This window comes from Equus quagga, chromosome 5 (genome assembly GCF_021613505.1).
Source record: "Equus quagga isolate Etosha38 chromosome 5, UCLA_HA_Equagga_1.0, whole genome shotgun sequence".
NCBI classification, from domain to species: domain Eukaryota; kingdom Metazoa; phylum Chordata; class Mammalia; order Perissodactyla; family Equidae; genus Equus; species Equus quagga.
The window spans coordinates 348909-362355 of record NC_060271.1 but is presented as its reverse complement, the minus strand read 5'-3'; the positions used below and the strand labels follow the sequence as shown (position 1 = coordinate 362355).

At 45.9% G+C, this 13447-nt stretch overlaps 1 protein-coding gene across 1 annotated transcript in view; it reads right to left on the bottom strand.

Moving 5' to 3' along the window:
• The window catches only part of LOC124239923 (cytochrome P450 2J2), a 40014-nt gene continuing 26567 nt past the window's right edge, over positions 1-13447 (bottom strand). The window contains exons 7-9 of the mRNA XM_046662388.1: positions 9037-9224; positions 6013-6151; positions 1-485 (exon numbers count right to left, since the gene is read on the bottom strand). Coding sequence (XP_046518344.1) covers positions 199-485; positions 6013-6151; positions 9037-9224 — 614 coding nt within the window. The 3' untranslated portion in view covers positions 1-198. The remainder of the gene's footprint in view (positions 486-6012; positions 6152-9036; positions 9225-13447) is intronic.

The following is a 13447-nucleotide window of genomic DNA, read 5'->3' as shown; positions in this document are numbered from 1 at the left end:
TCACTTTTATGATGTGCTTTATGCTTTCAAATCACTTAAAGTCCATTGTTTCCTCTGATTCTTAGGGCAATTCTTCCTTCAGAGAAGGAATTATTATTCTCTGTGCATCTCATTCACAACACAAATGATTTGCTCCAGGCTACACTGGAGGAGACCGCAAAGCGGCTATTTGGATCCTGTTTCCTCTGAGCTCGCTTCCTATGATCTTTCCTCGGAGCCGCCTTCATCCTGCTCCCTCACTTCTGAGAAGGGGCCAGAGCCCTCAGAGGACTCCTCTTGCTCACTTTCTCCTCTGGCTGCAACACCTTCCTGCCGAGGAACAGCACAGATGCGGTGGCCGGCGGGGGCGATGGTGAGGCCCATTCTAAACCTCAGGCTCAGCTGCTCATTGCTTGGGGGCCTGAAGGCAAATCTTTGCAGAAGGGACGTAAAGAAAATGAACAACTCAGACTTGGCCAACTGCTCTCCAAGGCACATGCGCTTTCCTGCAAGACCAGAAGAGAAGAGACGTCACCCTCCAGGTGGTGCCAGTGTGCAACAGGGACTGGAAGCTTCACCACATCCTCCAAAACCTGAGCAGAGGAAGGGCCGGAGAGGCCCCAGGGCCCTACACACAGTGACTCCTTCAACCTGGCAACCACCTGGGTTAACCAAAGTACAGAAAGCATAAGTCTGTACTCACAAACTCCAACGCATTCAGGGGTGAGGCAGGTGCGACGCAGGGGTGAAGACGCAGGGCGTAGGACGACAGAAGTGGGAGGCCTAGGTGGACCCAGAAAGTGGATGTCTACTCTAATGGCTTTTAAAAATTCACAGAAAGCAGAACAAAAAAACCCTGTGTTAATGTTTTCAATCCTTAAAAGAAAACTGTCCCAAAGTATAAGCAAGTAAGTATCAGAGCAGGGTTTCTAGTGTCCAGAGCATCCTTCCCTACGTTTCTCCCTTACTGACTGTGGGCCTCGCTGCCATGGATTCCGTCCTCCTTATACACAGCAGTCCTTCCCCGAAAAGGGTGTCTGCTTCTAATGTGGGAGCCTAGGCTGGATCCTTCACTCCACGGCTCCCACTTGGCACTGTCCATCCAGATCCCACTACCTGTGACGTGAGTTCAGAACTGGGAGCAGACGGACGGAGATGCGGTTCAACTCTTCCCACTTTCCAGTGATTTGGGGTAAATTGAGTGACCTCTCCAGGCATTTGTGGAAATGCGTGCGTATGCTTAAGATGGGAATTTCATTTTATATACTTTGTGGGCTGCACACTGAATGCAAACAGACCAAATCATTTAATAATTTATGCAGCAAAACCAAGTATTTTATCGCATCACCCTGATAATAATAAACATTTTAGCTGTAAAATAGCTTATCATTAACTTCACCTGGTTAATTCTCGAAGAATGGAGACAGTTTAAAGCACTACCTTTAAATAAGATTTTTTGGGTGGTAACATTACTAAAATAGCTTTCAGTATATCACAAGTCTTTCCTGGGATCCTTTCCATACCATGCCTCTTAATCTAAAATAATTTCAAAGTACAGAAAATCTGTAAGAATAAAACAAACAACTTGTTTCTCATGAGTTATCTGAGAGTAAATTGCCTACCTTACCCATGAAATCTTTAGTATGTATTTCCTACAAATAAGGACATTCTCCGCCATAACCAAAACAGAACCACCCAATCAGGAAATCAGAACTGATGCATATTTCTTCTTCTCCTCAGATCCCAATCAGATTTGGGCAGTTGTCCCAATAATGTCCTTTATTGTAAAAGGATCCAGCTGAGAGTCACGTGTTGCATTTGGCTGTCACGTGAGTGACTCCGCAGCTTTCATGCCTTCAGCATTTTTGAAGATGACAGGCCAATTATTTGGTAAATGTCTCTCATGGTCCCTCACGATTAGATTCAGGTTGGGAGGCTACGCATTTTGGGGAGGAATTTCACCAAAGTGATACTGTGTTCTTCTCATTTCACCCTATCAGGTGGCTCATGATTTTGACTTGTCCCATTATTGGTGATGGTAACTGTGATCTCTTGATTAAGGTGTTTACCAAATTCTCTCCTGTAAAATTATTCTTTTTCTCTTTCTCACTAATAAATACTTTGAGACTATGTTAATAAACCATTCCTCACAGAACTTTCATCTACTAGTTCCCACTGCTATTTCTTGGACAAATTATTTACTATTCTGATGGTTGCCAAATATCCTTAGTATGTTTCCTTCTTGGATCAGTCTCCCTCATATAAAGCTTATCTCCCATCACTGCCCCAGCCACCCATGCAAACCCCACCTCAGCTCCCTTGAGCTCTGACACCCACTCTCGGTTTCAGCTGCCCCTTCTCCTTTGCTAATCCCGCCTCACCCACAACAGCCCCCAGTGGTCACTACCACCATCTCTCTTGCGTGGTCTCTAACAACTTACTTCCTCTCTAAGTAACACATTGTCACTGCAAAGAAAAAAAAAGGTGTGAGAAGACAAGTATAAAGAAGACAACGAAAGATGTAAAAGATGTTTGTAACCCCATAATCCAGACCACATCCTTGTTAACACTTTGACATATTTCCTGCTGTCTTTGTGGGGAGTACCCTGCAGACCATTGCTGTATTATCATCCATAGTTAATTCTACGTGCTGCACTTGCTACTTTGTATTTTCCCATGTAGTGAAATGCTCTTGGAAATCGTAGTGTATGCATGCCTCCATTTTGCCGTCTACCAATTAGGGATTGTTGAGGAAAGAAAGTTAGACTGGACCTGCAAAAGTGTGCAGTTAATGTAAATGTGCTTCACAATGGTATCATCATTGCATTGTTTTGTGCCTGTGTTTCTCACCAGCATGTGTCTAATGCCCCTGTGCTCCCCTCTTCCTTATCTCTTTACCTGTCACAAAGAATGCGATGAGGAAATTTGTTAGAATAATAAAAACTCAGCAGTATTGCAAATACCCAAGAATAATCCTCCTGGAAGAGTCCATTCATCAGGACAAAACTATACCCACAGGTCAGGAACTAGGGTCAAAGGACTGGTTCCGTCAGTAACCAGCTGTGGGCGGCGGGTCACTCTCACACAGTTAAACATTCACCACGTGTCAAACACATGAAATAATCTCTCCCCTAACTATATTATGTGGCTGGCTGAGGATACCAATAAGGTGGCAGGTATGAATTTGCTTTCAAAAGCATGAAAATGAAGACTACTTGATTTCAAAGCTTCAGCCTGGATTCCAGGAAACTTGGGCCTTGTCCTTGGGGTTTCAACTAACTAGCTGTCACTAACTAAGCAGGCCAGTTAACTCATTAGTAAAATGAGAGAACAAACCTAGGGTTTTTTGGGCAAAGTTCTTCCCAACTTATCTCCTATGATCCAATGATTTTATTTGAACAGTGCGGACCTGGACTCTTGCCTTTCATGAAGCTGGCTGCTGCCTTGTTGAATCAAACAGCAAGGGCTTACACGAGGAAAGAAAATAGGAGCCTGCAACAAAAGCTTTGCAATCTGCCCTGATTAGGCACATGGAATGCCACACCTGGTGATCTCGTCCAAGAGAATGGAAGAAGCTGTCCACATCTCCTTCTTCCAGGGAGGCTGTCTTTAGAAAGTGCAGGGCCAAGAACAAGGGGAAGCCACTCTGTGCCAAAGACGACAGTGTGGTGGAAAAAACCCAGACAGTTGTGTTGACATTTTGTTAATTCATTGGATTTTTCAAGTTTTTATTTCTTGTTCTAACTAGTCCTCACTCTGTCAGACGTTCTGTGGTAATCCTCAAATTGCTTGCCTTTTCTGAATTTCATTCTTCTCAGTCAAAACAAGAGACAGTGACAACAACTGACTGAAAAAATGGCTCCAATTGCCTCCCCTCTCCCTGTATCTACATCATTTGTAATGTGAGTTCATAGCCCTTCCCACCAGAAATTGTACAATTCTCCTCCTCGCCTTAATTGGGGCTGAGCTTATGACTTGCATTGGCCAACAGACCGCAGTGGAGGTGACGGTGTGCCAGTTCCCAGCCTCGATCTTAAGAGGCATTGTGTGCTTCCATTCTCCCTCTTGGGATCTTATCACCACCAAGTCAAGAAGCCAGGCTAGCTTGCTGGAGGACGAGAGAGAACATGGAAAGCAGCCTCACTGATCCAGCTGAAGTCATCCTAGATCAGCCCTCAGCCAGCTGACCTCCCAGTCAAGATCGGCAGAGCTACCTAGCTGACCTGTAGACTTGTGAGCAATAATACATACTTACTGTTTTAAGCCACTGCATTTTGGACTGTTTATTATGCAGCAACATGCTAACTGATACATTTGACATGAACTCAGTGAATCTTAAAGTGGAAGGGCCGCTAAGTAGGAAGGTGAGTCACATTCTATCTGTGCTAGAGAGTATACACTACACTAGAAGTATAAAACTTCAGTCTTAGGCCCTGTCCTGCCAGTTCCTTGGGTACATGATCTTGGATAAGAAACAGTTCTCTCTTATTCTTAGTTTCCTTATATTAAGAAAGGAGATACCAATTCACTTCTTGCCTAACTATTAATAACTGGGTTTCTATAAGGATTAAATGAGATAACTTTCTTGCAAATGAAGACTTTCATTAAGGGAATGTGATATAATTCTCAATAGCAAAGCACAAGTGGGGCAAGAATAATTATAACACTGGAAATATACAGCTGAAACGTACTGTAATACAAAACGTGAAGCTATTGTAGACAGAAGACTGAAGGTATTCCTACGTCTCGTATCAGCTTTCATACTAGGAAGTGACTTGTCTCATGTGAGCAAAGGTGACAGAGAACTAGATGAAGAAAGACAAAGAAAATCCAATCAGAACTGGCCTGGATCCTCTCAGGACAGTGTCACACATAGGCTTTGGGTCACGCCGACAGGGTTCAACTTTCAGTTCCTCCCTTTCTGAGCGTCAGCGTCATCATCAGTAAAATGATACTGTCTCAGAAAACCAATCTGCATTTAATTTTAGGTTAACGATAAGCAAACTAGCATGCCTCCACACTGTGGACGCTGTGTAGCATTTAGTTACTTTTTTAGGAGATAGTGTTAGGGAGAGCACAGGCTTTAGTGTTTGGTAAATCTTGTTAACATTAAGTTCTAGCTCTGCCACATGAGTTTATGACTTTAGATGCCATAGTTCTCCCTCTAAGCCTCAGCTTTCTTATCTCTACAGCGCTGACAGTAATCTGAACCTTGTAAGGTCGCACTAGAACACATGCTCCATGAGAGCAGTGTTTTCTACTTCTTTCATTGTCATATCCTCTGGGCTGAATGCTTGACACATAACAGATGCCCAGGAAATATTTATAGAATTAAGCCATTGGGAAATTACTTGAAATAATCCAGGCAACACATCTAACTCGGTAGCTGGAATATACCAAAAATGTACATTATTCATTTTACAATTTTGTAAGTTAAAACACCCTTCTGGAACTGGCTGGCTTGGAAACATGAGTTTTCACTGCATCCTCTTTTGTACCTTTCAAGTTGTGTACCATATAAATGTATTAACTAGATTTTTAATGGGTAATTAAAATTTAAAAAGGCAAAAGGACCTCTTGAAGGAGCACTTATGGAGTAGAATCCCATTCAGGTAAGCCCAGGGCATTCAGAGTCACTCGATGCCCATAGTGAGAAGCAAGAACCCCTTTCCTTGTCCCCTCCTCGTCTCCTTATTATAAATTGGCTCTAGTTCTGTGTGTGTGGGTGGCCCTTAAAAAGAATTTCGGACATTTAAAAACTCCAGGAAGATGGCAAGTGTCCAACCTTCTTCGGGAGCAAGAGGCAGGGTCTGCGTCTCTGTCCCCAGTGTCCCCCCAGAGGGAGGATTTAGGAAGTGCGGATAACCTGAAGCAACACCCAGCTTGGGATCCTGCGGGCCGAGGAAGAGCAAGAGGGAGTCACGCTCAGCAGGCTATCTGGAGACACTCCAACCACAGCAAAGGATGTTGGGAAAAGACCTGGGAGGGCTGAGGGGAGGGCGGATTCTTCCACTCCTGTGTATCACAACTCACCTGCTGAGAAAGGCAGAAAGGTTTCCCTTTTCTTAAACTGTCCATTCTCCAGGAAGTGCTCCGGATTGAAGGTGTTTGGAGTGGCCCACTCTGCAGGGTCCCGGTGCAGCGCAGTGAGATTGGTCAGGATCATGGTCCCCTAGGGAAGGCAGCAAAAACTCAGGCAGGCTGGTCCCAAGCGACACACCTATGCAGAGGACTGGCAGTCCTCGGGCTCCCCCGCCAGGACCCGACCACAGTCTGAACTCCCTCACCCTCCCCAAACCACCGTCTTCTGAGACAGTCCCCAGAACCCTGCTCTTGGGCACAGGACAGCTTACGATGATGAACTGGAATTACCTGGTGAGAAGTTTACCAGGGAAGTGCAGCCACTCTTGACTGCAGAACAGATCCTCTCTCAGGGGACTTGTCAGTTAAGAACTTGGGAGGGGACACGTATGCCCCAATGAGAAAATAACGCAACAGCTGATCAGTCAGTACTGTACCAAAATTAACTCAACTGCTCAGTGAAGTGATAACTATGGCATCTCTACCAAGGTCTCAGCTCTGTTTCTTCCATTCTCTTCCCTCCAATGTCTAGGACACTCCACAGGAGGGTTCATAATAGATTCAGGTCGCCCAGCGAAAGGAACAACGAGCCATCCAGGCACATGGCAAGAAACCCAGGAGTTCTCCTTAATGCCTCCCCTTCCGCCTTCACACAACTCTTCAGCGAGCCTGGTCAACTTTAAATTTCTCTTGATTCTGTCACCTCCATTCTATGTCCACTGCTGCCATCTTCGTCCAGGCCATACTGCTTGCCCATACTTCTATAATAGATGCCTAGCTATGCCCCATATCCCTTCTTTCCCCTTTCAATCTGCTCCACAATCTGAAACCCAAGTGAGCTTTGAACACAATTTAACCAAGTCACACCCACCCACCCACACCTTGAACTTGGTACCCTTCAATAGCTTCCCATCATTCTTAGCTGAAGGACCCATCACCTGACCCCTGTCTGCGACACTCTCCTGCCTGCACTTCCACTACAGCGCCCTTCAATCAGTTTCTCAAAAACACCATGTCCTCACTCATTTCCATGCCTTTTTACATGCTGCTCACCTCGCCTGGAACGTTCTTCCTCCTCTGTCATGGAGCTAACTCTTAATCATCCTTTAATCCTCAGCTCAAACATCACTTCCTCCAGAAGCCTTCTCTGACCACTCCTGCCTCTACTCCCCAGCCCAGCTCACCTGCATCTTTATAGAAACCAGTGAGTTTTTTCCTTTGGGCAGTTATCAGGGTTTGCAAGTACGTACTTGTGTGATTATTTTACTCAGGGTTGTTTTCCGAGACCTGAGCATTATTGGTGCTTAATGAACATTCGTTGAATTAATACAAAAAATAAAAACTATTATTTTGAGCACTTTCTGTACTAAGCACTAAATTAAATGTTCTACATGCATGACCTCATTTTCCCTCCACCTGTGAGGTACGTTTAAATGCATTCTGCAGACAAAGAAACTGAAGCTCTGAGAGGTTAAATAACGTGCCCAGAGTCACACAGCGGGACGAGGTAGAGCTGTGATTTGAACTAGATCCCTGTGACATCAAAGATGCGGCTCCCAGCCTCTACAACACACAGTCGACTAGCTCTCTCAGTTTCCAGGATGGTTATTAAAGTCGATCTTAAAAATCAGTGGTAGAACCAGTCTACTGAGCTGGGCTGGTTCCCTTGAGCTAAATGAATTGCTTGAAAAACACAAACAGTACCTGTGAAATAATTTAGACCTCTGCCTGCACCCACACGATGGTCAACTGGTAAGAAAAGAGTGAATGCAACAGCTGCAGAAATAGCTGCTCCTCCTAGCTCTGCAGGGACAGTGACCAAGTGGTGTCCAGTGGGTAAGGTCCTCTGGGTCTATCTCCAGGTAGGACATATGCAGAGGGACACAGACAAATTGGAATGGGTCCACAGAGGCTGACCCAGGTGGTGAGAAAGCAAGGACCTGTGAATGTACAGTGTGCACAAAGGACACGCGGGGGCGCAGGACAGCTGTCTGCTGAGATCATCTGACCCGTGGGCGCAGTGAAATGGAACTTCCTCTGTGAAGGCGGAATCCATCGTGGACCTACCTACTGAGCACAACTGCAGGGAGATGCGTTCACAAAGTAAAGCACAGCCTGTGTAGAGAACACGGTGTAGTGCAAACAAGATAAGCCTGGGAATCAGAACAGATCTGGTCTGGAACCCAACTCCCATCACTCTGCAGTTGGGACCTTCCACAGGCTCAATCCCCAGGAGCCTCGACTTCCCAACTGATCAAACATGAATCACAGAGCTACTCTGAGCCCTGAGGAGACACTGTGAAAGAACCTATAGAGTCCGTGGCACATAATTATTGCTTAATAAGCATTGGTTCCTTTCTCTCCCTGTCTCATAATTAATACTGCACACACTTGCACTGGTTTCCCTTGTGGACAGCCCCATCGCAGAGTTGTAAGTAAAAGCAGGAAAATACCTGTGGGGGTATTATGTTAGAAACACCAGCAGTAATGTGATGCTGGCCCAAGTGGTCTCAAACGTCCCTTGATATTTTAATATTCTAGAACCCCAGGATTGTGAAGCAGAATTTTCCAAAGTCAGTCTGGCAGGCCCTAGTCCTGAGATGCTCTACCAGGCAAAGAAAAAGGTTGCACGGCAAACTCTGGCTGAGACCTGCTGCCCTGCAGCCCCACACACTCATGGCACACACTGCACAGTGAAAACGCGGAGAAATCCCACAGCAAAGAAGATCAGCATGTGCCTAAACGCATCTCACTAGGAGTCCCTTTCCCCTCCACGATAACGATTAAGATCTACTTGAATTAATGTTCTGAAGACCACACGTGGAGAATAAAACCCGGTATTAAGTCACGCATCATACATCTCTCTCCCCATTTAAGTGATTCCTCAGGACAAGAATACACGTCACTTTTCAAGTTCAGATTCCCACCATTTAAAAAGATGAGCGTGAAAAGCTGAGGCTGGGAGGCCCTCATCACCTTGGGCAGGTGGTACCCGGCCAGGCTGGTGTCGACCACCACCTCCCTGGGCACGTTCAGGGGGATGATGTTCCCCATCCTCTGCACCTCGTGGATGACGGCATTGGTGTAGGGCATGGATGTGCGAGCCGCTGTGCTCGGCTGCTGCCCCGGGCCTATCACGCTGTTGATTTCAGCGTGTACTTTTTCTGGAAAAGAAGAGATGTTTCCATTATTGCATTATTTCATAACTTCCCTTGAGCGTAGTTAAGCCAAGGAATGGAATCACCAGGATCAAAATGGCTAAAGTTACAGTAGGCCCTAGAGACGCTAATTTCTCAAGAAGCCAGGGGAGAGCGGAGAGCAGGCTGCGCGATACACAGATCGGCTGGCAAACTCTTGCCCTGCAACGTTACTGCTGCGAGTTACCTCGACTCTGAGCCTCAGTTTTCTCGTTTTATTGATGAGGAGAAACCTTCATCTTAAGGCTGTTTTGAGATGTACATGAACTGATGTAGGTGAGCACTCAACAAATGACAGAAACTTCTGTCTCACAATTTTCCTCTTTTTCTACAATAATAGAGATTTTAGCTGGACACCTGGTTGCCCAGCTAAAGATTACATTTCCCAGGGGCTGGCCCAGTGGCGTAGTGGTTAAGTTTGTACGTTCCACTTCGGTGTCCCGGGGTTCGCCGGTTCAGATCCCGGGTGTGGACCTACGCACCACTCATCAAGCCACGCTGTGGCAGGTATCCCACATATAAAGTAGAGGAAGATGGGCACGGATGTTAGCTCAGGGCCAATCTTCCTCAGCAAAAAGAGGAGGACTGGTGGCAGATGTTAGCTCAGGGCTAATCTTCCTCAAAAATAAAATAAAGACTGCCTTTCCCAGATTCCCTGTGATCCAGTGGACCAAATTCTGGCCAGTTGAATGTAAGTAGGAAGGATGTTCAATATCTGAAACAGGCCCTTAAAGGAAGCATGTGGGCCCCTCCCCTCTGCCTTTGCTGCTGGTGGAGGCAGACCGGACAGGGCCACCTCTGAGAATGCAACAAGAGCGCCACTCTAGATACGACAGGGCAGGGCACTGGGAGGACCTGGAATGCAGAGGGCTCTGCAGAGTCCAGCTTAGATCTGTTACCTGAGAAAGAAATAAAACTTCTGCCTGTTTTTTTTACTGTCCCTGAAAATTTTTCTGCGGGGGCCAGCCCCATGGCCGAGTGGTTAAGTTCACACACTCCGCTTGGCGGCCTCGGGATCACAGGTTTGGATCCTGGGAGCGGACCTACATACTGCTCATCAGGCCATGCTGAGGCAGCATCCCACATAGACGAAGTAGAATGACTTACACCTAGTACAACTATGTGCTGGGGCTTTGGGGAGAATGAAAAAGAAAAAGAGGAAGATTGGCAACAGATGTTAGCTCTATCTTCCTCACACACAAAAGATTTTTAGCTGTGGTAAAATACACCTAACACACAATTTACTATCTTGACCATTTTTAACTGTACAGCTTAATAGTGTTAAGTATATTCACAGTGTCATGAAACCAATTTCCAGGACTTTTATTCTTGCAAAACTGAAACTCTACATCCATTAAACACTAACTCCCCACTTCCTGCTCCCCCAGCCTCCAGCAGCCACCATTCTACTTTCTGTTTCTATGAATTTAACTACTCCAGGAACCTCATCTAAGTGGAATCAAGACAAGACTTGTCTTTTTGTGACTGGATGATTTAACTTAGCATAACATCTTCAAGGTTCATCCATGTTGTAGCATGTGCCAGAATTTCCTTCCTACTTATAAGGCTAAGTAATATTCCATAGTATTCCAGATTTTATCTATTCATCCATTGTGGACACTTGGGTTGCTTCCACCTCTTGGCTATTGTGTATAATTCTGCTATCAACATGGGTATAAAACTGCTATCATTTTAAGCCATTGCTATTTTGAAGCCTCTATTACAAAAGCCAAATCTATATCCTAACTAGGCAGCTTTTAAACTTTTTAAAAAATGTAATTCACAGTTAAAAATGCATTTTACATCATGACTCAGGACACATAAACATACATATATACACATATTAAACACACTTTTATGCATACATACAGAAAGAAAGCTTCATGAACAAACTTACACTTAGTACATGGGAGACACTCTGATCTTTTCTATTCTATTTTTATTTTAGGAAAAAAGTGAGTCTTGATCCACTAAATTGATTTTATGTCCCATTAATAAACTGTCACTCATAGTTTGAAAAATTGTATCCTAACAGATCCCATTCCCGATGTGCTCAAACTGCCTTGGGACCTGGAGAAAGAGATAAATGATTAGAACAGTCACTGCCCTTGAGTGGACTACAGTCGTGTGGAAGATACATAGAGTACATGTGTTAAGGACAGTAATGGAGGAGCACTCGGTCATCTCTAGAGGAAAAACATGCTAGTAATTTCCCAGAAGAGCGGGAACACATCTTAGAGGAAGTTGTATGTGAGCAGATTCCTCAAGCAGAGCTTGTGGTTTTAGAGAAATACACTCTTGGTAGAGGGAAGAGCAAGGGCGATGGCACAAAGGCATAAATGAGGACAGCACAAAAAGAAAGACACATGACTCAGTGAGGCCACCATTGGGGTGGGTGGAGTTGGGGCTGGAAAGGCACAAAGAGGCACAGCAGAAGGTACAATATACCAGACTGAGAAGTTGAACACTATGTAAAGAGCAATGGGAAGGCATTACAGTCATGTGTCACACAACAATGTTTTGGTCAACAATGGACTGTATATATGACAGTGGTCCCATAAGATTAGTACCATATAGCCTAGGTGTGTAGTAGGCTATACCGTCCAGCTTTGTGTAAGTACACTCTGTGACATTTGAACAATGACAAAATCGCCTAATGACGCATTTCTCAGAATCTACCCCCATTGTTAAGTGACACAGGATTATACTCAAAGAAGGGAAGGCGATAGCTTTGGATCTTGTCAAGATGGCAGCATAGGTGGATTCTGAACTCACCTCCTCCCACCAACACAACCAGGTTACAACTATTCTTGGAAAAATTACCCTGGAGAGAGAACTGAAAACTGCATAAAAAGAACCACCACAACAAGGGACAGTCCTGGCTGAGGTAGGAGAGGCAGAAATTCCTTCTGGACAGAAAAACCACCTTCGTGAGCTGCAGGCCTTCAGAGCTGGCTGGACAGGAGCCATTCTATGGTACACAGCCTTCCCTGGAGGAGTGGGGGACCTGAGTGGGGGCACGTTACTGCTATAAGCATCCTTCAGACTCAGCACAACTGAGACAAGTCTCATAATATCTGGCTTTGCTGGCTATTAACTGCAATGGGGAATACCCCCAGGACAGGCATCTGACATAAGCAGAAAAACCCAGCTGTTAAAGGGCCCATGCACAAATTCACCTGTCTCAGAAAGCAACTTAAAATCACCAGAAAGAAAGGTGCACATTCCTTTGGTGAAAAGAGACTCAGCTCATAAGCTCTGGGTGCATCTTGGTAAGAAGTGAGACCTCTCTGGAGACTAAGACATTGGCAGCAGCCATTATTGTGACCTACTGCAGGTGTGCTGACACAGACACTAACAGATGCTATTGGAGTTCTTGCACTCACCTGTTAGCCCAGGGGTCTGCCACACCCACTAGAGTGCAGACTTAATCCTGCTCAGCCAGGGCAGAGAGCCTGACGTAGGGACTGGCCCCACCCAACAACAAGCACTCAGGCTACTTGTTGGCCTGCATAGACTAGGTGCCTGGATCCTCTGCAACCTGGCAAGTATGTCTGCCTCTGTGGGGCAGAGTGTGCACGAGGAGCGGGTGGAGTGTGGGGGGCGTGGTTGGAGAGTGTGGGGCCTCTGCAGTGGAGCCACTGAGTACAAGCCAGGAGGTCGGGAAGTGTGCATGGAGCAGGATTGTGTTGATGGTGTCTGTGGACCTTTGGGGATGGGGCTTATCAGTGGCAGAAGACCTGTGCTTCACAAACAGCCACACAGGGCATCAGCCCTGCCTTCCAAGGCCTGAAACAACTGGGTGCTCCTGTGCCTAGGGCCAGCCCCACTCAGCTGCCATCCTAAGAGAGCTGACAACAGCCTTGCAGGCCAGAGGCCTACAGCAATTCTAAGCCCCTGAGCCTCAACCAGCCACACTGGGGGCCTGCCCACTTAACAGGAAAACTGCAACAGGAATGTGTTATTAGGCCTTGCAGCCAACTGTACTGGGGCTCCCCAAACCTGATAAATGGACTGAAGGGTTCACAGCAGCCACATGCAACTGAACATTACAACCAGCCATCCAAGGGCACAGCCTAGACTCCCTGGGCACGTGCAGCAAGAGCAACCCTGCTGCCACAACAGAAGGACACAAGCAGCTTACACAGAGTTCACACCTGGGACATTTGGAACTGGTAACAAGAGGGAAG